Here is a 27958-nt window from a genome sequence, read left to right as displayed (position 1 = left end):
TTTGAAACAAACTCGACGAGCTTGAATACAACCTTAACCACACCAAATAAGTAAAACATTGGGTCCAATAATCAACTCCACATTCATTGTTTCAAGTAAGTCAATAGTTTGAATATAAACTCTTGTCTTTTTATGTATAAACCTCTTTATTGTCACTCAAATTATCTGTGAAGACTTCCAACCATATTTAACATTTACAAAGTTAATTAACCAGCAACTTAAAAGCATTGTAAATATAAGGGCCCAAAGATTATTCCCACCTAAGGTTTGGTGTAAATAAATTTTCACCTGCAAACTTTTGAAAACTAAAATACCCACTATTTTGTTAAAATTTTCAGTTAGAGTCAAAGATAAAATCGTTATTTATTAAAAAATTTAACAAACTAAAATTTTATCACATTTTCACCCCTTAGTTTTAAAAAAATAATGTTTCCTCCAAAACCTAAGTTTTGAAAAGTTACCATTTCCCCCATGAAACCTTAAACTAAAAAACCAACCCATTTTACGTTGACAAAATCCACTTCGGCCAAGTGCTAGTTGATTGACAACCTTTCTCTGGTGTTCTATGTCACTCCTGATAGCAGAGGAACCCTTCGAATCTCAACATATCTACCTCTTGAATTGGCTCTAGATTTCGTCTTCCATCAACTTCTCCTTTGTGAATCGACTTTAGATTTCGGAGATTCTGACATAGGATTGAACAAAATGGATTCTCTCATTGTTGATCTTCAATCAGACGAAGACGAATCATGTTCATCCAACCTGAGGAGACAAAGACAACAATCATCTTCGTCGAATGAAGATGATTCGTTTTTGTCTGATGAAAGAGATTGTCGATCTTCATGTGTTTGCCGAGAAGAAGAAGATGGTAGGGTTTACGATATGAGTGGATTTTGTCCTTGGAAAATGGGTTGGTTTTTAAGTTTAAGATTTCAAGAGAGAAACAGTAACTTTTCAAACCTTATATTTTGAGAGAAACTACTATTTTTTAAAATTAAAGAGTGAAAATGAAATAAAATTTTAGTTTGTAAAATATTTTTTGGTAAATAACAGATTTTACTGTTAAATTTAATTGAGAATTTTAATAGAAAGGTGGATATTTGGGTTTTTGAAAGTTAGTGGGTGGGAGTTGTGGTTTACACCAAACCTTGGGTGGGACTAAGTCTTTTGGCCTAAATATAAGTTATAGTTCAGAATTTTGTTTTGGCAAAACATTTCCGGTGTGAACACCCACTGATAAACTCTACAAAATTTTGGCTGAAGTCTGACAACGAGAATCATCACTCATCTCATTCAACACATAATAAATACAATTCTGCAATATAGAGGACAACTGTTGCATATTCATTAGAGAAAGCTGAATATGTATTACAATGGTTGCTCTGTTCTACCCAACAACAAAATAGAATATACAATTAACAACTTTAATTTAAACCCTAATTTCGTTGAATTCAAGCAACTACCGAACAACACAGCGTGAGTTGGAGAACTTACACTCATCCCATATCCTCACAACGTTGCCGTTAACCACCGTCAAATCCTGGTAACCATACCATCCCATCTCACTTCTTCTCACTCTCATCATTCTCTCCCACCACTCACCGCCGTTAAAATTATCCTCCCACACTGTAACTCCCTTTGTTTCACTCTCAACTTCATTCTCTTCCTCATAATAATACAAAGTAAATTTACCTTTCGTCACCCCCTCCACATCTTTAACCTTGCAAACTGAGGGACTGGCGGGACTGGCTCTACCTGAATCTGCTGGCTCAACGCCTGACCGCGACTCATCCGGTAAGATTTCAGCAACCGCTTGAGACGCACTTATGTTTCGATCATTACGAGGTTGCGCGGCCGGTTTCACTTGCGTTTTGATCCTCCAGAAGCTGACGGCCGCGGTTATGACGGCAATCCACGTCCAGAGATTGTTCACTACCGTGAACAACCCAAAGCTGACGTAATTAAAGGCTAAAGCTTCAAGAGGGGATTCCAACATGTTCATGATTTTATTGTTTGTGGATATCAGGTATATGAAGTTATGGCGAATGAAAGGAGAAATTTATATGGAGAAACGAGGGAGAATATGGGGCGTTGGATGCAGCAAGTGGAAGTAGGATCTGATTGGAGATGCCGAGAATCGAAAGGTAAGATGCCTTTCGTTAAGGTAGATCCAAAATTTATACCCAAATGATGATTTGCATTGACACGTGTAAGGCCAAGAATGGATCTTCTAATCATCCCGAATCCTGCTTTGATACCGGCCACTATAGGGTATGAATAGAGAGATAAAAATGTAAGAACGTGAGTGTTGGATGACAGTGTTACACGTGGGAACACGTAAATGGTCTGTCAAGAATCTGACTGCGTTACGTTTACCTTGCTTTATCTTAATAATTTGTACAGACAAAGGTCAAAAGGATTCATGGGCGAACCGTTGGATGAAGTCAAAGTATGATAATCATGTGGTATATGATAGGTGAAGTGTTAGGTGGGTAAGTTTTGGTATAGTTGAAGCAAAACGGGGTTTGATTATTTGAAAATGACATTTGAGTAATAATTGATAGAATTTATGGTGTTAGGTAAGGTAGAAGACTTGATTGGTTCTTTCGTAAAATTACACGCTTTGAAGGCCCACGTGATTTCATATGTAGCTTTTGATCCCCACGTTTCTGATAGTAGCCTCATAGACTGAGGTCACAGCCAATGCCAATACACTAGGCCTTCCTAAAAGGCATTTTTTACGTGCGTTAAATTATGTTCTCCGTCCACGGAACATCCATTTAATAATGTTCAAGTCATCCTAAAGACTCAAAATAGCACTAGTTTGAAAACCGGATCGAACCCAAAATTGGTTTCAAATCCGGTCCGATCTTATTATCTTTGGAAAATTTATACTCCTCTGTCCCGCAGCAGAGTAATATTATGGTTCTCTTTTTATTATATTTAGGTCTTAACATGAAAATTGGTGCCAATACTACAATTATTGAAAAAAGAAAGTTAAAGACAAAAATATAAAAGAGAGAGGAGTTAATCTACTTTTTATCAAAGCGAGTGTTTGATTCAAGTTAAATTGATTTTTAGTGTGTCATAGTTTGAGTTTAGCTTGAATAAGAACATTTAGTTTGAGATTGAGTTCAGTGTTGCTTGATTGATGAACTGTATAACAAAAACATAAAAAAATCATTGAAAAAAAAATATTGTTTGAATTAAAAAAATTGATGATGAAGAAGAATGATTATCTAAAATAAGAAAAAATAATTGTTAACGAGGAGTCAACTTCGAGCTGAAATTTCTTCACCTCAAAATCGATTTGATCGAATCAAAAAGCGATTTGAGCCAACATTCAACTTGGATTGCTCCACCACTAAGTGAATGACAACGGAAAAGGCAATGGCCCATAACAGCTAGTGGCCCAATAGGTTAATGTTTGAAAAAAAAAAAAATTGAAGCCAAAATCAAAACTATCAACTTTAATGCCCAATAACAATATTTTCTAGCATAAATAAATAGGTAATTAAGAAATGTAATATTTAACATCACTGCCTTCTAAATTAAATCCAATATAAGGCTCCAATACACCTATTTGATACTTAAATTAAAAATAAAATTATGTGTGCTAATAAATTATATAAACTTATTTGTACAAACTGAGATAACAACTTGTGATTGGGTAATGCGATTATTTACTTTTTCTTTTATTTTAAAATTACTTAATCAGATAATCTCACATTAAGTTGTATGAATAAATTTGTATAATTTGTTTATATATATAATATTAACGTATATAAGAGCTTATTAACCAGCTCTGACAGCTAGACACACATCAGCTGCTGACTCATCATCCACATCAGAGCTTGTTTCTGTTTTTAGGTAAGAGTTTATTACTAAATCCAAAAGACACAATCTAAGCTCATCACCCACATGAGAGCTTGTTTCACTAACAGGGAGGGCAATTAAAATCAGAATGCCAAAGTTGTGCAAGTTTATAAATTTTTTTAAAGCACAACTGGGATTATATATTTCTTTCTTCTATTTCTCAGTTAGTATTTTCCCCTGGTGTTAAATTTAGAAGTATGAGTTGCCTATTAGCCAAAGCGAAACGTGGGCGGTCATTTTTAATCTTCTTTAGTTGTTTATGTTGGTGGGGAATTAGTGATACAAAATGTGTCTTAAAGTGGCTTTATAACTTATTCTTTATGTGGTAAGGATGAAGAATCACAACATAGTTTTGTTGGCACGAGTATATATATTTTTTATATACAGATAATATATCATCAGATGATTAGATATTATTTTATTATTAATTTAAAATTATCTAATCACATGATGATATATGATTTATGTATTAAAAATATGTATACATAATTTTATTGTGTTAGACACATGTTTAGGTGTGTCAAGTGGGTTGTGTAAGCCCAACAACCGATTGTTTAAACCCAATACTCAATTGTTCAGTTTTAAAAAAATCAATTTCAAACCGAATAACATTTGGCCTTTAGGCGAGCATAAACAAAAAAAAAATGTCCATCAAAATTTTGGCTTAAACAGAGGTTGTTCAAACCCGATACCTAATAAACCCAAAAATTTATTATAGGCAAAGTGTATTTCTCAAGTTTTTAAATCTATAAAAGATTATAAATATATTTTTACAAATTTTTAAAGTTATCAGGTTATAGTTAAAGTACTTTCAAAATAGATTTAAACCCAAAAAAATTTTTAATAAACCAAACCTAAAGAACAAATATGAGGCCCAAAGCTTGGACTTGAAGAAGCCGAACCCCTTTAGTAGGCTCGATTTGCAAGTCTACACGGACCAGTGTCATATTCAAAAGTATGTGTTTTTACTTTAGTTGATTTTAATTATTCAGAATCAACAAAAGAGATTATCCAATAGTATAATTTTAGAGAACAGTTTGGATGAATTGAATTAACCTTTTTTGGGGATTTATACCATTTTATTTTGAGTAGTTTTATATACATAATTTTTTTTTTATAATTTTATATACAAACAATAATATATAATTATGTGATTAGACAGTTAAAAATTAAAAATAAAATAATATTTAATCACATAGTGATACAAAATCATTTATGTACAAAGTTGTACATAAAAATTGTGAAAATAGTATTATTAATTTAATTTTTGGTCAATATTCTAGGGATTATACGAATATAATCATAAAAATAGGGTTGAACGATTTTACATCTATAGAATCATCTAATGCCAATCTTCGACTAGATGAAGACGAATTATCTTTGTTTGATCGAAGAGATGCAGACAATTCGTCTTTATTTGATGAAAATGAGATGGTGGGAAGGTCGACTAATTGTGGGAATGAATTCTGGTTGTTAGAGAAAAAAGAAAAAACCCTAAGAAGAAAAATGAACTTTTCAAACTTTTAAGTAGAATAAAATTATTAGTTTTTATATTAAGGAGGAGAAATGAGATAAAATTTTAGTTTTTTTAAATTTTTTATTAGATAAGTATTTTACCTTTGCTCTAATATAGAATTTTAATAGAAAAAACATGTATTTGAGTTTTTAAAATCTTACGAGAAAAGTTTGAGAATACACTAAACTTTGGATGGAAATAGTCTTTTGGCCATCGGGTAGGTGTTAATTTGATCATTATTCTTTCAAACCTAGATCGGTCGTGTTATAATTAAGAGGTCCTCATAAAATTTAAATGAACGTATCCACTATATATATATGTGTGTTATTATATGATTGGATATTACTTTATTTTAATTTAAAATTATTTAATTATTTTATAACATATATCAAATGTATATTTTTTTAAATATTTAAAATAAATATATATAATTTTATTAAATTTAAACTTAGGTTAACATTCATTTAGCCTATTATTGTATAAGCAATAAATCACTAGAAAAGTTTTTTTTTTTAAATTTTTTCATTGAAACTCATTAGAATCCTATTGTCTTCTTAAGATCTAATAAACTATTTTAAATAAGTAAAATTTTAAATTAAGTAATTAATATCATAATTATTATAATTTAATATTAAAATGTTATAAGAATTGATCTCCCAAGAAAACTCTATTTAACGTTGAAGCTGCTGCCAACCGCACAGGTGTACAATATTTCATTTCATTTTCTCTATTCTTTCATGAACAATATTTCAGTTGGAATAAATTAATTTGGTATTTATTTTGAGCTGAAATATTACCCGAGCAAATCAACAGCATAATTTTGATATCTTTTATCTGAAAATCGATTTTATAATTATTCATTAAATTAATTAAAAATATAATTTTGATAAACCAATGATCAAAATTAACCCAAACTCTGATTCTCGACATCATACTCTTTTGCCACCCGCTGGGGTAGCCCAGGGATATTAATATATTGACTTTAGTTGAGAGGGAGAGAGGATATTTTATATAAAAGCGTTGTATTTAATACGAGGTCGTTTTCAGATTTGGAGCTCTGTTGAATTGAATAATGACATTGTCAACTCACAAAGTTGTTAAAATTTATTGTAATCTGACTGGGTCGGTGTCCATTCTTTCTCTGCCGTGGTAGGAGGGGTTGGTGGGTTCAAATTCTAAGTTACGTAGAAAAAATTCATCAATATTTAATTTGCTAATTTAGGCCCGACGATTCACATTGCAAAAAAGGGAAAATTATCAAAAGTGTTTGGATCAACTTAATTATTTAGAATCTTTACCAGAAAAAAAATGAAAATTAAACTTCCACTGAAAAAGAAAATTCCTCGATTCGGCTAATTTTTTTCAATTAAGTAGTAGTTCTTAAAATCAAATTCATCGTTTCTAATTAAATTTTTTATTTCTAAAATCAAAATTTGTCATAACCTTTAATAAAGATTATTCATTACTTTTTATTTTTGTATTATTCTAATATATAGTCAATTAGATTCTTAATTTTTAGATTTTTATAATTAAGATTTATCTAAAATCAAAATTGTAAGATAGATATTGTTATATCTAATGCAAAAGGAGTGATAGTTCGTATTTTTTACAATTTGTTTTATCTTTTAATTTCACTATAGTATCCGAGTCTATTTTCTTGAAACTATGAAAGCTTGTTCTTTTTTTTTTTTCCAATCTCTCATACCACTTATTTCTCAATCACATACCTCATGTGATGTTTGGTAGGTTCTTGCCAACACCTTTGATAGGCCTTCTCATGGGCACATTAAGAAAATCAAAGAATAACTAAAACAAGCCACCAAAGGCAGCTAAACAATTTTGATTATATGCAATTCATTAAAACCTGCACTAACGAATTTGCAGCCATAACCATACCTATGGATTATGAAGATCTCATTCAAAAAATTCTCGATGGTCTTGAGGATGATTTCAAGCCTATCATTGATGTTGTTAAAGGTTGTGACACACCAATTTCATTTGATGAACTTGATGTGGTGTTGATGACAACTACATTCAACACTCACCATGGATGTTCACCTACCTTTCTACCATCAACGAATGTTCCTATATTTGGTTATATCAAACCATAACATATGATAGTCATCCTTCACCTTAACCTTACATAGATCGTAATTAGTGGTGTTATACTTAAGGTCATGTTGTTACACAGTGACCATCAACCACCTTAAACCTCGTGTTCAACTCCAAAATGGTAATCTCATCCAACAACACCATGACAACCATGAGCTAATCTTGCCATTGCCAACACATCTACTAATTCTAGTTGACTTTTTGATAGTGTCACTTCGCACCACATTGCCATTGACCGGAGTTATCTCTCTTTTCATACTACTTATGATGTTTTTGATGACATTGTGATTGGTGATGACATAAGTCTTTCTATCACCCACATCGGTTCTAAGTCCCTTTACACTCTCTTACATACTTTTTATTTGAATAATATTTTTTGTGTTCTTACCACGAAAAAAAATCTTATTTCTGTTTTTCAATTTTGTCAATCTAATAATACCTCAATTGAATTCTTTTCTACTTCTTTTATTGTGAAGGATCTTCGCATATGGGGCACTTTTTTTGTAGGGTCGAACTAAAGATAGTGTGTATGAGTAGCCGTCTTTTTAAAAAAAGTCTTTTTCATTGGTAGCTTTCTCTACTGTCAAGACCACTTCGTCTATGTGACATTGCAGATTAGGGCATCCATCTTCTTCTATCTATAGGCATGTTGTTTAAAATTTTTACCTCAAAATGTCAAATCCCTTAAATTTGAATCTTAATTATAATTTGTGTAAATGCAATTGAAGCCACAAGTTACCTTTCTCAATCTCTTCTCTTGTCACTTCCTCTCTTTTGAAAATTATATTTTCTAATGTATGAACCTCGCTTATCCTGTATTAATGGATTCAAGTACTATGTTATTTTTGTTGACCACTTTATAAAATACATTTGATTATATTCATTTAAACAAAAATCACATGTTCATAATATTTTGGTTTGATTTAAATCACTTGTTGAAAACTTTTCCACAAGAAAATTATCACATTTTATTTTGACGATGAGGGAATATCAAGCTCTCTTCACTTGTCTTGCTACCAATGGCATCTCTTATCTCACTTTTTCTCCTCACACACTGGAATACAATGGATATTCTAGATGTCATGATTATCACATTGTTGAGATGAGTCTCTCTTTTCTCTCACATGCATTTATGCATATATCCTATTGGTCTTATGCATTCGCCACTATTGCTTATCTCATCAATTGTTTACCCACCCCAATGTTTAATCTCCTCTCCTCGTATGTCAAACTTTTTGGAACTCTTGCAAGGTACTTTAAACTTCATAGTTTTGGATTTCTCTATTATTCATGGCTTTGACCTTACTCGTCCTATAAACTTGCCTCAATTCCTCTCATTGTGTCTTTATTGGTTACTTGTCTACCCAAAGTGCATACCTTTGCCTTGAACCTATCTCACCTCATATCTACATGCCAAATCATGTCAAATTTGTCAAGTTTATTTTCCCATGTACTTCACTTCAGTCTTACTTGGAATGCCCCTTTTATGAAACACACTTTTGTTAGTGTCTCTCTGTGTCTTTCCTCCTGATCACTGACATACCATTTATGACATCAACATCAACCCCTTTGCAAATCCAATTCCTAATATATCTTCCCTTATTTCTGTTTTTACCTCTACCATTGAAATATTACTCCCCTCTCTCTCATTTGTCGACTTTCCTCTTCAAGTTATTGTCACTAGATCCAAAAATAACATTCACAAGTCAATCACTAAATTAAACCTCATTGCCCAACTTGTTACCTCTAATGACCTTGAACCTACCTCTATCACTCAGGCCATTAAAGATCCCGAGTAGTGTTTAGCTATGTTTGACAGCTATAATGCTCTTGTTCTGAATGAGACATAGGAACTTGTTCCACCTAATCCAACACATAATCTAATTCGTTACAAGTGAATCTTTGTACTAAGTATTTATTTGATGGTTTTATTGATAGGTACAAGGCTCGCTTAGTTCTAAAAGGGTTTCATCAATGCCTTAGAGTTGATTATCATGACACTTTTAGTCTAATAGTCAAGCTCACCACTGTTTGATTCATTCTTAGTCTTGCTATCAATCATGGATGGTCTTTTGACAATTTGATATCAGCAATGCATTTTTTTAGGGTATTTTCTCTAAGAATGTATATATGACTCCATCATTAGACTTTATTGATCATGATCATCCTCATCATGTTTGCAAACTTTACAAACTATTTATGGTTTTAAACAAGCTCCTTAAACCTGGTATCATGAGTTGTGCCAGTTTTTTGTCATCTCTGGCTTTACCAACTCTCATACAGACACTTCTTTGTTTGTTTTCAACAATAGTGGAACAATGATTTATCTTTTGGTTTATATCGATAACATTATTATTAGAGGTAATAATGATGAAACTATGCAAAATTTTATCCAACTCCTTGCCCATCGATTCTCCCTCAAGGATTTTGGACCATTAATGTTCTCGGAGTTGAAGTGGTTCCCTATTCTCAAGACATGTTTTTGTCTTAACGCAAATACATAAAGGACCTCTTTGCTTGAACATGCATGATCAATGTTAAGCCTATTGCTACACCCTTTGCTACTGCTTATACACTTACACTTCACTCTAGCACGATGCTCTATGATCTTTCTAAGTATCGTACCATTGTTGGTAGCCTCCAATATTTGTCCCTTAAACACTCTGATATTGCTTACAGGGTAAACAAACTTTCTCAATTTATGCATCAACTCACCCATGACCACTAGATAGTTGTTAAGCTCATGTTACGTTATATTTGTGGGACTTTGGATCATAAGGTTGTTCTCTATCGCCATTCATCCTTAACTCTCCATACATTCTTAGATATAGATTAGGTAAGTAACAAAGGTGATTTCACCTCCACTACTATCTATCTTGTCTACCTTAGTTGCAATCCTATTTCTTGGATCTTTAAAAAGTAGCTAACCATGGGTTATTCCTCTTCTGAGGTTGAATATCGATAAGTTATAACTACTATAGTTGACCTTAATTGGATTTGTTCTCTTCTAAGTGAACTTGGTGTTTCTCTTCCACAACCCTTGGTGATCTATTGTGATAATGTTGGTGCTATGAATCTATGTGGTAATTCAATCTTTCATTCTCATATAAAACGTATGACTTTGGATTATTATTTCATTCATGAACAAGTTCAAAATGGTACTCTTCGAATAACACATGTCTTTTTTATAGATCAATTAGCAGATGTTCTCACCAAACCGTTTCCGTGTGCACAATTTTAGTTTATTACATACTAGATTGGCTTCATCTTACGGGGGCAGGATAAAAAAAATTCCTAAAATCGAACTCATCTCCCTCAATTAAACAATTCCTAAAATCAAACTCATTTGCTTCAATTAAACAATTCCTCAAATTTAAGTCCATCTCCTTCAATTAAACAATTCCTTCAATCAAGATCATCTCCTTCAATTAAGCTTGCAATTCCTAAAATTAAACTTTGTCATTACCTTTAATTAAAGATTACTCATTACCTTTTATTATTGTATTATCTTAATGTATAGTCAATTAGGTTCCTAATTTTTAGATTTTTATTATTAAAATTTGACTGGGATAAAAAATGTATATTATATATATATATATATATATATATATATATATATATATATATATATATATATATATATATATATTTATAGCCAATGTGAAAGGAGTAATAATTCTTACCTTCTACTATTCTTTTTTTAATTTTTAATATCTTTACCAACATCGAAAATGGTCACTGCACGTAGCTGAATTAGTAATAGTTAAGTGTAAAAATGGAGACTTTGATTTCACAAGAAACAAGTACATCTCAATCTTCAAATACTACGTTCAAATGGCATAACCTTTGTCAAGAAGCTTATTAGTAATATTTTACATCAATGTCAACCATTTTGATGCATGCCAGTTGGTATTATTTCCTTTCCACCCAAGCTAGCTCTCACAAATAGATTTGATGTCAGTAATGCGTTTTTCTAGGGTACTTTTTCTAAGGATGTATATATGACTCCATCATCAAACTTTATTGATCATGATCATCCTCATTATGTTTGCAAACTTTACAAAGCTACTTGTGGTTTTAAACAGGCTCTTTAAACTTGGTATCATGAGTTGTGCCAGTTTTTTGTCATCTCTGGCTTTACCAACTCTTATACAAACACTTTTTTGTTTGTTTTTAACAATAGTGAAACTATGATTTATCTTTTGGTTTATATCGATAACATTATTATTATAGGTAATAATGATGAGACTATGCAAAATTTTATCCAACTTCTTGCCCATCGATTCTCCCTTAAGGATCTTGGACCATTAATGTTCTCGGAGTTGAAGTGGTTCCCCATTCTCAAGACATGTTTTTGTCTTAACGCAAATACATAAAAGACCTCCTTGCTTGAACATGCATGATCAATGTCAAGCCTATTGCTACACCCTTTGCTACTGCTTATACACTTACACTTCACTCTAGCACGATGCTCTCCGATCTTTCTAGGTATCGTACTATTGTTGGTAACATGTAATATTTGTCTTTTAAACACCCTGATATTGCTTACAGGGTAAACAAGCTTTCTCAATTTATGCATCAACCCACCCATGACCACTAGATAGTTGTTAAGCCCATGTTACGTTATATTTATAGGACTTTGGATCATAAGGTTGTTCTCTATTGCCGCTCATCCTTAACTCTCCATACATTCTTAGATGTAGATTGGGTAGGTAACAAAGGTGATTTCACCTCCACTATTGTCTAGCTTGTCTACCTTGGTTGCAATCCTATTTCTTGGATCTCTAAAAAGTAGCTAATCATGGGTCATTCCTCTTTTGAGGCTGAATATCGATAAGTTGTAACTACTATGGTTGAGCTTAATTGGATTTGTTCTCTTCTAAGTGAACTTGGTGTTTCTCTTCCACAACCCTTGGTGATCTATTGTGATAATATTGGTGCTATGAATCTGTGTGCTAATTCAGTCTTTCATTCTCATATAAAATGTATGGCTTTGGATTATTATTTCAATCATGAACAAGTTCAAAATGGTACTCTTCAAATAACACGTCTCTTTTATAGATTAATTAGCAGATGTTCTCACCAAACAACTTTCGTGTGCACAATTTTAGTTTATTACATACTAGATTGGCTCCATCTTGTGGGGACACGATAAAAAAAATTTCTAAAATCAAACTCATCTCCTTCAATTAAGAAATTCCTAAAATCAAACTCATCTCCTTCAATAAAACAATTCCTCAAATCTAAGTCCATCTCCTTCAATTAAATAATTCCTACAATCAAGATCATCTCCTTCAATTACGCTTGCAATTCCTAAAATCAAACTTTGTCATTACCTTTAATTAAAGATTACTTATTACCTTTTATTATTGCATTATCTTAATGTATAGTCAATTAGGTTCCTAATTTTCAAATTTTTATTATTAAAATTTGACTAGGATCAAAGTTGTATATTTTATATATATATATATATATATATATAGCCAATGTGAAAGGAGTAATAATTCTTACCTTCTACTATTCTTTTTTGAATTTTTAATATCTTTACCAACATCGAAAATGGTCACTGCATGCAGCTGAATTAGCAGTAGTTAAGTGTAAAAATGGAGACTTTGATTTCACAAGAAACAAGTACATCTCAGTCTTCAAATTCTACGTTCAAATGGCATAACCTTTGTCAAGAAGCTTATTAGTAATATTTTACCTCAATGTCAGCCAGTTTGATGCATGCCAGTTGGTATTATTTCCTTTCCACCCAAGCTAGCTCTCTCTTCTCTCTCTCTTCAAATATGTATACAATACAACATGTCTACCGACATTTACTAATGAGATAAGCTAGCCTAAATTAAAAAATAAATGCTCAATGCAAAATAATTCTCAATTTTTTATGGCGTTTTCTTAATTACAAATATATTTCCTTCATTCAAAACTAGAGAGAAATACAATTTAAGTATACAAATAATATGTCATTATATAATTAAGTAATTTTAAATTAAAGATAAAGTAACACCCAATTATATAGTGACACATAATTTGTTTACTTAAATTATGTATCAAAAGAGTACACATAGCATTATTCACAATTTATCTTTAACAAATGATATTAAAGTAACATTTTTCCAAAACACTCGAATCAATTCGTATCGTATCGAATTAATTTCGTGTAACTTTAACACTATCTAATTTAATTTTGAGTCATATCAAATTGATCTGAAGTTAATTTTGTGTTAGAAAAAACCCTAACCTGATTTATTTGGTGTTATATTGTGTCGAGTTAACGAGTCGTGTTAAAAATTACCAACTCTAGCATCATCAATCTCTTTGTAATATAGTTAAAACAATCCACCCAAGAAAAATTGTACTTTGAATGGAAAGGTTAAGAAAAAATCTTGTTCTTCCACTTTAACTTGACAATCATGTTAAAGGAAATCAATGGAAACTTAAGCAGATAAATTCTGCTTCAGTCAAACTTAAAGGCACAATGACTTCTCAAAACAAGTTTGGCCCTAGTAAGATACTCAAATCAAAACAATTTCAGCACCTTTATAATATTACATGAAATAAAAAGCCAATTAGTTTTGAATTACAAGTGTTTTATATATAACCCTGAAATCACTTTCCATTGTTTTAGTTGAAAATTAATATTACTAAAATTAGGGCAAAAAATTAATCACAATAATACTAAATACTATAATTCAAAAAACTCATTAGATATATTAACGTAAAAATACAAAATATTCTCTCTAAATTTTAATATGTATTAAGCGAATGTAAAACATTAAATATGTATAAACATTTTTTTTAAATTCTATTAACTTTAAATTTGTCCAAATTCTATTATTAAAAAATTACAACTAACAATTATCACAAATTAATTTAATTTAGACATACCTGAGTATTCGCGTGATTGTTGAAGAACAAACTTGGTTTTTCTCCCTTTCTCGCATAACCTTTCTTGCATAAATTAATGTTTGAAAATAATTTAATCTCATTTAAAAAGACCAACTTTATATAATTATTAGGAAAACGTTAATTACACCCCTATCAAAGTGTATTATACTGCATAATTTCTCTTAGATTGATTAATAATACTTTAACCATGGAGTGGATTGATCCAACTGGTTTTGTGGACGAAAGGATCAAGAAAATTAAAGCATAATTTGTAGAATTAATAATCAAATCTCTTGAGAGATCAGAGCAATTTCCCCCTAACATAAACCTTAATTACATGATTATATTTATACATATAATATAAGATTAAGAGGGAATCAGCAATCTGATTAAGTTATTCTTATAGTAGTCAAATAGCGTATCAAGTTATGTATCAAAAATTTAATTTTCGGGATTGTGTATGAAATATCGTATTGTATTATATGATATAGTTTTTAAAAAATAAAATAATACAAAATTCTAATTGACATATTATCATTTTAAAAGATATTACAAATATTCTTAAAATTTTGAAATTTCTTATATACACCCTTATTACATTATTATTTTTTTAAAAAAAAGTTTATTGATCCATATTTGTAATAAGTATTGTATTGTAGGATACGTATCGTATTAATTTAATACACCTCACGATACTTATTGTTTATCATTTATATGGTATTATATCATAGGATACGTATCGTATATTATAAGATATTACTAACTATTATTCCTGCTTTTCCTTGGAAGAAAAATAACATGGCAGGGCAGCTATAGCAAGTTGATATATTGTATGCATACATTCATTATCTTAGTGTTTCGAAGATTCAAAGAAGATCAACATTTGTCATTTATACGAAAGTTCCACCCAATAAGGAAACAATTTCTCTTTAATAAAATAAAAATAATAATAATAATTGAAAATGGTCACCCATGGCCTCTTTTCCTCTTTTCCTCTCTTTCTCCTTCAATCTTTCAATTCCATTCACCTGCTTTTAGAAACACCCCATCTAATGCATTATAAATACACCTCAAAGTTGCTAGCCATTTCACAAACCAAGTACTTCTTCATCCATTCAAAAAACCCTCATATTGTTCCAAGCAAGCATGGCCATCAACATCCAAAGTCATCTTGTAGTCTCCAAAATAGCCATTATTGGAGCTGGTGTAAGTGGCCTAGCTGCGGCTAAACAGCTACGTCACCATGATCCGATAGTGTTTGAGGCCACGGACTCCATTGGAGGAGTCTGGAAAAACTGTTGTTACCACTCTACTAAGCTTCAGTCGGCTCGTGTTGGTTACGAGTTCGCTGATTTTCCTTGGCCTAACAGAAGTAATCCCGATATTCCTTGTTATATTGAGGTACTGGATTACCTGGAATCTTACGCAAAACACTTTGATTTGTTAAAGTGTGTGAGGTTCAATTCAAAAGTGGTGGCTACCCGCTTCATCGCCGCCTCACAAACCGCTGATTTTGGTGGAGAATATGACACCCCTTTGCCGGGTCATCCTGTTTGGGAGGTTGCTGTGCAAACTAACAATTCAGATTCCGTTCAGGTCGTTATTACTTTCTCTAAATATATTCATAATACACTTTCAAAGCCTTTTAACAGTATTTAAATTTATGTATGTGTGGCTTCATCGATGGGTACGTATGTATTGAAATTTATGTATGTGTAGCTTGATAGATGGGTGTGCATGTGCATGCACAGATATTATATCGATAAAACCATATGTACATTTTTGAGTATACAATTAAATATATAAATAATGTATCATCATGTGATTAAATAATTTTGAATAAAAGATAAATAGTACTCAATCATATGAGAGTATACCCTACTAAAAACCATGAGAGTTGGCTTCGTATTAGCTTTTTACTAGTCATGGACGAACATTGCAATATTAGCATCACCATCCCCGTTATACAATTGCAACTAGGAGATATAATGATGACTTTAATACTAAATAATATGAATATTTGAGAGAACTATACTTAAAAAAACAGTTATTGAGATTAAATAGCACAAAGTCATACAAACCACAAACTAGAAGCCCATATTTTCTAATTTGAGATTCAAGTTTCATACTTTATATTTAGGATTTTAACAAATTAATGTGAAGTTTGGCTTTTCAGTGGTATGGATTCGAGTTTGTGGTTTTATGTACGGGGAAGTATGGTGACATACCAAGAGTTCCAACATTCCCAGGAAACAAAGGGCCTGAGAAATTTGAGGGGAAGGTGTTGCATTGCCTTGATTACTGTCAGCTGGACGAGGAAGCTGCTACTCAGCTGCTCAAGGGCAAAAGGGTTGTTGTAGTTGGCTACAAGAAATCGGCCATTGATTTAGCTTTGGAATGTGCTGAGGCAAATCAAGGTAATTTCCACGCATGCATGTCATATCATTTAACATTTTACCAATAGTATATACCATTTTATGCTAGATTCGAATCATTATTTTTAAAACCGGATCAAACCAACTAGTTTGACCGATTAAATCCTGAATCAGTTCATACCCTGGTTCAATTTCACAATCTAATTCGGTTTATATATAAATATTGACTAATTTGAAATTTAGTTAAATGTGGTAAACCTATTTGGTTTTTTTTTTTTTTAATTTATCAATGTAAGGAGTGTCAATTGTTTAGTCAACATATTTAAAATGAGTAGTGCTATGTGCATAATTTTGTAAACAAACAACAACATATTATTATGTGATTAGATTGCTGAAAATTAAAAATAAAACAACACCGAATTATATATTAACATATAATTATTTATACATAAAGTTATGCACATAGTTTTATTAATTTAAAAATATGTTTTATATATTTTATATTTAAAAAATATAATAAATATTTAATATTATTTAAGAAATACATAATAATTTAGGAATAAATTAAATCAATTAATTATCTGGTTAAACTGATTGAACTAAAAATCAATAAGACACTTATTTCAGCTACCTGCCGGATTTTAAAAACATTAATTCAGATTAATTCAAATTATCTCCTTTTATCTCATATTTTATGTTCTGGATTTCAACTTCATGTTCCCATCAAACACTTATTAATTTCGGAATAAAATAGCTGATTAATGAAAGAGCCAAAAAACATTTTCCCACCTAAGGTTTAGACCATTTCTAAACATATGCTGGTAGAGTTGAAAAAATTTAAATACTCAACTATGAGGAAACTTAATTGTAACAGTTAGTTATAAAGGATAAAATTGTTATTTTATGATTAAACCCTAAAAGTTTATATCATTTTCCTCCTTTCATTTATAAAACTAATAATTTTCTCTCCGCTAAAAAGTTTGAAAAATTCACTTATCCCTTTAGGGTTTTTTCTTCTTTCTTCAACAACTAAAATCCATTCTTGCCATTGGCTTACCTCCCTACCATCTTCTTCTCCCTCCATCGGCCTTCCCATTGTAATAGATTCATCGTTCGTCTTTGTTTGATAAAGACGTGATTTGTCTCTTCAGTCGAACAAAGATGAATCGTCTTTGTTCGACTACAGAAACAAAGACAATAAATCATTTTTCTCTCTTCATCAGACAAAAACAATTTGTCTTCGTTTAATGAATTTGTTATAGTAAAAACACGGATAACGGAAGAAAAAGATGGTGGGAAGACCAACTGTAGTGAGAACTGATTCCGATCGTCAAAGAAAGAAGAAAAAACCTTATAGAGAAAAGTGAATTTTTCAAAACTTAATCATGAGAAAATAATTAGCTTTTTAAATCAATGGGAGAAAATGATATAAACTTTTAGGATTTAGTGATAAAATAACGATTTTATCCCTTATAACTAATAATTTTGGTTAAGTTTAATCTTTTATAAATAAGTATTTAAGTTTTTTAAACTTTATCAATATATGTTTGAAAATGGGTAAACCTTGGATGAGAATAAGTCTTTTGGCCTAATGAAAGGGAAGAATTATGAGGACTCATCTTTTTTTAATATTAGACAAAGTATGGCTTACGCCAAAAATAAATAAATAAAGTAGAGTGAAGTCCAACCATTTTATGAAGGATAAGACAATGAGTGGCAACAAATTGCTCAAAATAACAGTTAGTGATCCGATAATACGAATATTTATTTTTTCTCGCTTTAAAATTAAATTACTAAATTCGATGTTGTAGGAGCGGAAGGAAAACCATGCACTGTGTTGGTAAGGACAGCACACTGGACAGTCCCCCATTTCAGAGTTTGGGGTTTGCCCTTCTTTCTGTTCTATTCCACAAGATTTTCTCAGTTTTTTCACAGAGCACCCAACCAAACTTTTCTCAGGACTCTACTTTGCCTCCTTTTATCTCCAATTGTAAGCTCGTGGTATTCCTTAAATTACACTGTATTTTCTCCTTTTTTTTTGTTGTTGTAAATGCTAAACATATTAGCATATCATTATACATGATTCTTGACAGAGGCGCGGAGTTTCAAAGTTTACTGAGTCCTACTTGCTTTGGAAGCTTCCTTTGCTCAAATATGGACTTAAACCGGACCACCCATTTGAGGAAGACTATGCTTCTTGCCAGTTAGCTGTCACGCCAGAGAATTTCTTCTCTGAGGCTGATAAGGGAAAAATTGTGTTCAAAAGGACATCAAAATGGTGGTTCTGGGAGGGTGGCATTGAGTTTGATGACAATACTAAATTGGAGGCCGATGTTGTGATTTTTGCCGCTGGTTACGATGGAAAGAAAAAGCTCAAAGCTATTTTACCAGAGCCCTTTTGTAGCTTATTAGAATATCCATTTGGTACTATACCCCTGTACAGGTAATTCACATATTCTGCATAGACTTCTACTTTCTAAACTATTGTTTGAACAATATTATATATATTTACTTTGAGTAAATAAATGAGTATACATTTATGTATGTTATCTTATGATTGAGTATTCTTTTATTTTTAATTCAAAATCATATAATCACATAAATGACGTATATTAAACATATATTCATTTGTATACTTAAAGTAATTACGTATAGTTTTATTAATATTGTTAATGTAGCTAAATCTAAAACTAGAAAGTGATTAACATGAGCTCAATCTTCTGTTGGTAGGGGCACTATCCATCCATTGATACCGAACATGGGTTTTGTGGGTTACGTTGAAAGCGTGTCAAACCTTCACACTGCTGAGCTAAGGAGCATATGGCTGGCTCGATTGATCGACAGCAAATTTAAGCTCCCCAATGTGGAGAAGATGCTTGAACAAATATCTAAAGAGATGGAAGTCTCAAAGCAGTCCACCAGGTTCTACAAGAGGCACTGTATCTCCACTTTCAGCATCAATCACAGTGATGAAATCTGTCAAGAAATGGGGTGGAACGCTTGGAGGAAAAAGAATTGGTTGTTAGAAGCATTTAGCCCTTATGGCAGTCAGGACTATGTGCTGGAAAAATAGAGCTCTAACGATAAAATTAATTTAGTTAATCAACATATTTAAGGAAAGGGAGATATACTTAAAAATGTTTCAAGTTCATTACTTTTTTATTAGCAAATACAGATCGATTATGTGCAAATTTTTATACAAATATGTGGCCATATCACACACACACACACACACAGGAATTTAGGACAATAAAATTACACACAAATCTCTTATTGAATTTTTGTTTGGGGACTCTGTAACCAGAAAGCTGGCCCCTCTTGACCCTCGATTGCAGGGATGTGCCCCCACGATGGCCCTTCGTCAACCTTGGGAAGAAGTTTTTTTTTAATACATGAGTAGACTCTATCCTCCAACAAAAATGTCCATAGCCCTCCATATAAAAAAGGTAAGATGTCAATATATGAACACGTCATCGACATTAAACATGACATATTGGATTAAATTACTCAGTTACAAATCAGGGATAAAAAATCAAATAAAGGACTAGTTAAATGCGTCATGCTTCGATTATGCATTACGTATTATCAATCACTGATGTTTTCAAAAATGGGAAACCAAATCCTGTTACAATATAAATTTGAATAAATTTCGAAACCAGATTCTAAATCAGTTTGTACTATTAATTTAACAACATTGCCTTATTTCGTAGTACAACAATTTGAATAAATTGTTATATGGTTTTGTGGTTTATTTTATATATATACAATTTAGGGTTTGGTGTTTATACTTCATGGTTCAAGGTTTAGCATTTATGATTTACAATTTTGGGGGGTAGGATTCACAACATGAGGTTTATAATTTATGGTTTATAGTTTAAGGTTAACTATACCCAGTTTAGGGTTTACAATTTAAAGTTTTGATTCACGGTTTAAGATTTAGATATTCAATTTAAGGTTTATGGTTCATTGTTTATAATTTCTATTTTAGCGTTTATAATTTAGGATTTATGATTTAAAGTTTAAAGTTTACAATATAGGATTTGATTAGAGGATATATTGTCTTTCTCCCGTTCTACCATAGTTATGGTTGCTTGACAACCAGATATTCCATCACATAATATGTTGTCTTTTTTAGAGATAACCCTATTTCTTGGAAGTCAAGGAAACATCAAACAATTTTTAGATCTTTAACTGAGACAGAATACAAAGTTATAGCTAATACTACTAGTGAATTGTTATGAATTTGTTTTTTGCTAGGTGACTTGCAAGTAACTTTGTCCAAACTAATGACTCTTTACTACGACAATCAGGTGGCTCTCCAGATCACTGTTAACCCAGTCTTTTATGAATGCACTAAACACATTGAAATTAATTGTCATTTTGTGCGTGACCGGATCTTTTGCAATGATTTGCGCACATCTCATATTCGCTCAATTGCCCAAGTAGCGAACTTGTTCACTAAAGCTTTTAACAATGCTTCTTTTCAACACTTACTTGGCAAGTTAAGCATTTGCAATATCCATGCTCCAACTTGAGATGGTGTGTTAGAATATTTAGAATATCTTAAATTTATTTTGTTAGAATATTTTGCATTTATTTGAAAATATTTTGTATTTATTCTTTAAGGTAGAATATCATTAGTAAAATATCTTGTATGTCTTTGACCTATCTTTAACATCCTATTAGGCTTAATTTTAATCAGATTTCATAGTTATATCATTGATTATTTGAGAAGACGTCTTTATATATATTCTGTACAATTCTTATATAATGAGATATTGGAAGCTTTGTTCGACATGAAATTCTTTTGAGTTGAATTACACCTACCCTATGAAACTTTCATCTTTTCTAAATTTAAAAAATTTCTACTTGAATCTTTTAAATCGATTATACTAACAACAAAATAACCAATAATCAATCTTTGTATGAGGATTTATACAAAATTTTTGCTTGATTTTGTGGTGTTTGACGAATTCATATGGTGAACAATAATATAATTTTCAATTTTTTATAAAGTTAGGAATAATTGTAATTTTGACATTATTTGAAATGTTTTAGCTACATTCATATAATTCATTGTAAGTAGCTTAAAATCATAAAAACTCTCAAAATAGTTAATTAAATTTATTATTTTCCAATAAAAATGCTTAAAAGAATTGATATGGATGCTATTTATGAGCATCACATTATGGGATCTAGATTATGGAATGAGTGATGTTATATACACTCATAATGAATACCAATTTGTGTATTTTTTAACGATATGTTACTATATGATTAAATATTATTTTATTTTTAATTTAAATTCACTTAATTATATGGTTATATATTATTTTTGATACTTAAATTAGAACTTATTATAAGTATACAGAGTCTTATTATTACAAAAAAATCAAAATACTATTGCTATTTTCAAGGGTTAAGGATTGATTCTTCCATAAATGAAGCGGAATGTTAGAGTGTTTCCAACTATAAATGTATGACCAATATAAAATATCTGAAAGATTAATATATAAATTAAAAGTAATGGTTGTTAGGCATGCATGTGGGATTGAATTAATGAATTGTTTGATGAAAAGGGTAGGTGATAATTTTAGGCCAAAACACTTCTTCCCACCCAAGGTTTGGTGTATTTTCAAATTCTCACTTGTAAGATTTCAAAAATCCAAAAACTTAAATACATAGCCTTTTATTAAAATTTTTGGTTAAAATTAAATATAAAATTATGATTTAATACAAAATATTTAAAAAGCTAAAATTTTATTTTATTTTCTCTTCATAGTTTAAAAAACTAATAATTTTTTTCACCCATAATTTGAAAAGTTATCTTTTCTTCCTTAGAGTTTTTTCCTCTTTCTCTAGTGACCATCTTTGTTTCAATCAACAACCAACCTTCACTAACTTTTTTCTCCCATCATATGCTAATACCCACAACCATTTTCATCGAACAAAGATGTTGAATTGACTTTATTCGACGAAGATGATTTGATTTCATCTAGCCACAAAGATGATCAATCTTTGATCATCTGATGCCAATAGACGAAGAGCATCGACTTTGTCTTTGTTTGGGGGAAGAGCAATTGAACGTCATTTGATTTGATCAATCTCAATGGAATGAAACCAAAGAGAGAGAAAGACTTGACATAAAGTCGACTAGTTGGTTCTAGTCATCAGAGAAAGAAGAAAAAAAACCTATAAGGTAAAAAGTTAATTTTTTAAAATTTTGGGTGAGAGAATTATTAGTTTTATAATCTAATGAGATGAAATTTTAGTGTTTTTTTAAATTTTTTTGGTTAAATTATAATTTTACCTTTAATTATAATAGTGAATTTTAACAAAAAGGTGTATATTTAAATTTTTAAAACCTTGTGGGTGAGAGTTTGAGCTGCACGAAACCTTGGGTGGGAAAAATGCTTTGGCCCTAATTTTCCCATTATTCTTTCAAACCCAGGCTGGCTTGTTGTATGCACGATGTCCTCATAAAAGTTAAGACTTAGACAGTTGGATTCATCTTGTCTGCCAATGTATGCGCAATAAATCACTAGAAAAGTCGATGTCACAAGAGAACCGTCTTTAACGTTGAAGCCGCCGCCGGCTGCATCCCAAAGCCAAACAAAATAATAGTAATACTTTCAGTCACACGTGTACTTACACATGCCCACGTTATATTTTCTAATGCTCTTCTCCTTTCATTATCTTTCATGAACAATATTTCAATTGGAATCTATTAATTTCGTTTTCATTCGTTGCCTAATTAGACTAATCTCACACTTACATTCTTATTTCAATTTATTTGTGAGATTAACTTGATAATTTACCCTTTATTATTAATATTATTTTGTTTAATTTGTTAGATAATAAAATATTTTAATATCAATAATAATACAATAAATAATATAATAAATAATTTTATGACCACTTTAATCTTAGTTAATAAAAAATTATTAACAAAATTTTAATTTTATTATAATTTTAATCCTACTTATTGATTTTTTAGAATATTTTAGAATAATTATACTCAATAATCTTTAAAATATTTATGTAAGATAATAATTTAGAATTTTTATTATATACTAAATATAAAAATTATTTATACTTACAAATTTTTATTAAATATGGTAAGAATATATTCTCGGTATTTTTTTAATAATTTATGTTTATGGTAATTTTTATTTTTTTTTTACCAAACACACCAAAAAATTTACATGAACAAAATTGCAGGATTTTTGGATGAAAGTTGCTTTACATTTTTCTTATTATTTTTTTTAACTTTAAGTACCTATTTATTTTGAGCTCCCTTTATTCATAGAAATATTTAACAAGTAAAAGTTACAAGTGTGGATGCGATTATTTTCACACAATACCATTGACCCCAGAGTGAATCAACAGTAAAAGTAAAAATCAACAATGAATATGATAAACGGTCAATGATGTTGACATGTTAGCCCATCGATTTTGGCTCATCGGTCTCTAGTTTTAGTCCAAGTTCTAAAGTAAATTGCTTTGAATATTATCATTAATATTGACGTTACTTATCATTGTGTCACTGCTAAAGAGATGGCGATTATTTTATATAAAAACTTTGTATTTATTTTTAATTCGATCTGATTTTGATTTAATTTGATTTGATTCTAATTTAATGTATATTATTTTTATATTTTGTAAGATTAAAATTATATTTTAAAATATATTATAATACTATAAATTATATAATATTTTATTAATTTATAATTTTTTGATATTTAAATGAGCTCAAATTCAAATTTGAAGTTTTGCAATTAAACTAGAAAATTCTAGATCGGTTTGAATTGAAGCATGAAATTGTCAACCCATAATGGTCTTGAAATCTACCGTAATCTGACTAGCTCTGTCTCCATTCTTGCTCTGCAAGTAATATTAAATTTCATAGTCTCCACTATGCCGTGGTAAAAGGGGTTGTTAGGTTCAAATTCTAAGTTTTGTGAAAAAAAAAAAGGTTCTCCAATACTATGTGTACCCATTTTGGATACACAAATGTATACACACTCATATGTGTCATCATATGATTGGTTATTGTTTTATTCTTAATTCAAAATCATCCAATCACATGATGACACATATAAATGTGTACATATTTGTGTACCCAAAATGGGTACACATAGTTTTATTGAAAAAAAAAAGGTTCTCCAATATCTAATCTGTTAATTTAGGCCAACGATTCACATTGCAAGGACGAAAAATTATTTTAAATGTTTGAATAAAGTTAATTTGAATTTTTACCGAGAAAAAGAAAATAATAAAATTATATATACTCACTTAAATATATAAATATATAAATATTTAATATGTGTCATTTATGATTAGATAATTTTGAATTAAATATAAAATAATATTTAATTACGTGATGATATGTATAAGTATATACTTATTTATATATTCAAAATAGATATATATAATATTTCCTTAAATAAAAATTAAGCTTGAACGATGAAATTGGTCACTGCATGCGGTTGAAGAATTAGTAGTTAAGTGTAAAATGGGACTTTGATTTCACAAGAGACGTGCGCTTCTCATTCTTCAAATTCTACGTTCAAATGGATTAAGCTTTGTCAAGAAGCATGTATATTTCCTACAAGCTTCTTATTGTTTTCTTGGATATTTCATAAGTGGTTTTCCTTCTAAATATTGTTGACTCAATTTTGTTACAAAATATTTGGGTAATAGGTAGGGTTAGATTCGAATTGAGTTGAGTTAAGCTCTAACTCACTTAAACGCGAGTTCAGTTCGGTTTGTATATAGTAAAATTCGAGTTCAGTTCGATTTGTATATAGTAAAGCTCAAGTTCGAGTTCAAACTCGTCAAGCTTATGGAAGTCTAGTTTGAACTCGATTCGACTCATTTCGAGCTCGAGTTTTTAATTATTTCATTATCAAAACGATATCGTTTTAATACATATTAGTCAAAACGACGTCATTTTGTATCAAAATTTTTAATTAAAATTTTTGACTAATAGCTCGAGCTCGACTGAGCCTATATAGGATTGACTCGTTTTAAGTTCGTTCGAGCTAAGCTCAAACTCAAACTCAAACAGATTCGGTTTAAATCTAGCCCTAGATATAGGCAAATATTAACCATGTTTCAATTTAATAAAAACAAAGGTAAATATATAGTCCAACAAGTCTTTTTATCGGTATAATATGCTCATTTCGAAATCACAATATACACTACAAAAAAATATTAACTTTAGCAAGAGAAACCATGATGAGGGGGCATATTTTATCATTATAAGTAATTTTTTTCATAATTTTAACTATCAATTATTTATATTATTAATAAAACTAAAAAAATTTATGATTTTAATAATAAAAAAATAGGCATTGAAAAATTTTAATGGTGAAAAAAATTTGATTGTCGACCGTTATTATAACTTTCGTTGTGAAAATTTTGGTTGATAATTAAAGTTCAATGCACAAATAATTCTAAATTTTTGAAAAAATTAAAAAAATTTATAATTTTAATAATAAAGAAATAATCGTTAAAAATATTTTTTTTGTCATTAAAAAATTTTAACGAGGAGAAAATTTGATTGTCGGCTGTTGTTATAGCATTTGTTGTTAAAAATTTGGTTGAGAATTAATTCTCAATGCAAAAATAATTTTGAATTCTTGACGGGTTTTTATTAATTGCAAATTATATCCTTATATTCTTATATTCTTATATTTTTTCATTCAAAACGAGAGAGAAATTATTAAGAAATTAGATGTAAAATAGCATCATTAATCTTCTTATAATTCAGTTAAAACAATTCACCCAAGGAAAATTTTACTTTGAATAGATCGAAGGTTAAGGCAAAATCTTGATCTTGCACTTTGATTTCATGTTGAAGGAAAATGGAGACCGATTCCATTAAGTAGACGTACGTGTCTACAAAAAACACGTGTAATAATACACATTAACACATTTTGAATTTGACGAAAGTGATGGCCAAATTGTCCATTCTGCTTCAGTCAAACTGCCATCAGAAGGCGTCATCACTCCTAAAAAATTTTAAGACCAAACGGTTATATTCCATCCAAGTTTTAACTTATTCTAAAAAGGCCCAAAGACCAAACGATTATATTCAATCAATTGTTTGAAACGAAGGCACATCGATTTTATCTTTAACATTAATTAAAGTTTTTAATTAAAAATTAATTATAAATAAGTATTTGACTTTTTGAAAGTTAATTAATAAAAATTTAAAATTTTATTATATCTTAAATGAAGATAAGTTTTTTGACCTTCTAAAAAATATATTTATAATATTTCAAAAACTCACATTCATTAACCTAAGATGACCATCGATTTTCTCGTAGGATCATCAACCGATCTTTTTTGATAAAAAATAATAACTTTGAATGAAACATCTAAATTATCTAGATTTGAACAATGAAGAAGTCATACAAATTATAAATTTGATTGAAGTGATGCCAAATTATAAATTCTACTTCAGTCAAACTGCCATCAGAAGGAGTCATCACTCACAAAAAGGTGAAGGGCATCTCCCAAGTTTGGCCCCAGCAAGATCCTGGCGGACTACTTGAAAGAACCAAAGCCATTTCAGTACCTTTATAATATTACATGAAATAAAAAGCCAATTACTTTCAAATTACAAGTGTTTTAGATATATAACCCCAAAATCACTTTCTATTGTTTTTGTTAAATTCTATACTTATGCATTAAGGATTAATCGTGCAGTGGATCCAACTGGTTTTGTGGACGAAAGGGTTAAGAAAATTCAACCAAAATTTTTAGAATTAGTAACCAAATCTCATGAGAGATCAGTGAAAATTTCCCCTAACATTATCCTTAATTATTATATTTATATATAATATAAGATTAAGAGGTAATCAATCTAATTAAGCTTCCTGATTTTCCTGGAAGAAATATAGCAAAGCATGGCTGCCATGGCAACTTCATAGATACACATACGATATATTTATATGTACCTAATTAAACTGAACTATTTATATGTAAACAATTTTAAGTATCACTAGATACACATACGATATATTATTATTATAGTTAGTAGGAGAGTTCCACCCAAAAACGAAGCAATTTCACTCTAATAAACATATAAATAATCCAGGGAAGAATGGTCATCCTTTCCTCTCTTTCTTCATCAATCTTTCCAAGTCCATTCACGTGCTTTTAGGAAAACCCCATCTAA

General features: G+C 30.3%; 2 protein-coding genes across 2 annotated transcripts; one reads left to right on the top strand and one right to left on the bottom strand.

The window, feature by feature from the left end:
- Positions 1–1323: 1323 nt before the first annotated feature.
- LOC123195140 lies at positions 1324–2161 on the bottom strand. Its single transcript, XM_044608756.1, has one exon. The coding sequence runs from the start codon at positions 2000–2002 to the stop codon at positions 1460–1462; it is 543 nt and encodes a 180-aa protein (XP_044464691.1). The 5' UTR covers positions 2003–2161; the 3' UTR covers positions 1324–1459.
- A 13380-nt stretch (positions 2162–15541) lies between these two features.
- On the top strand, positions 15542–19843 carry LOC123194170 (probable flavin-containing monooxygenase 1). Its single transcript, XM_044607330.1, has 5 exons — positions 15542–15991; positions 16572–16812; positions 18582–18760; positions 18864–19213; positions 19501–19843. Exons 1-5 carry the CDS (start codon positions 15542–15544, stop codon positions 19841–19843), a joined length of 1563 nt encoding a protein of 520 aa, XP_044463265.1.
- Positions 19844–27958: the final 8115 nt, after the last annotated feature.

This window comes from Mangifera indica, chromosome 13 (assembly GCF_011075055.1).
Source record: "Mangifera indica cultivar Alphonso chromosome 13, CATAS_Mindica_2.1, whole genome shotgun sequence".
Taxonomy (NCBI): Eukaryota; Viridiplantae; Streptophyta; class Magnoliopsida; order Sapindales; family Anacardiaceae; genus Mangifera; species Mangifera indica.
The sequence above is the reverse complement of the archived record's forward strand: the minus strand, read 5'-3'. Positions and strand labels throughout refer to the sequence as shown.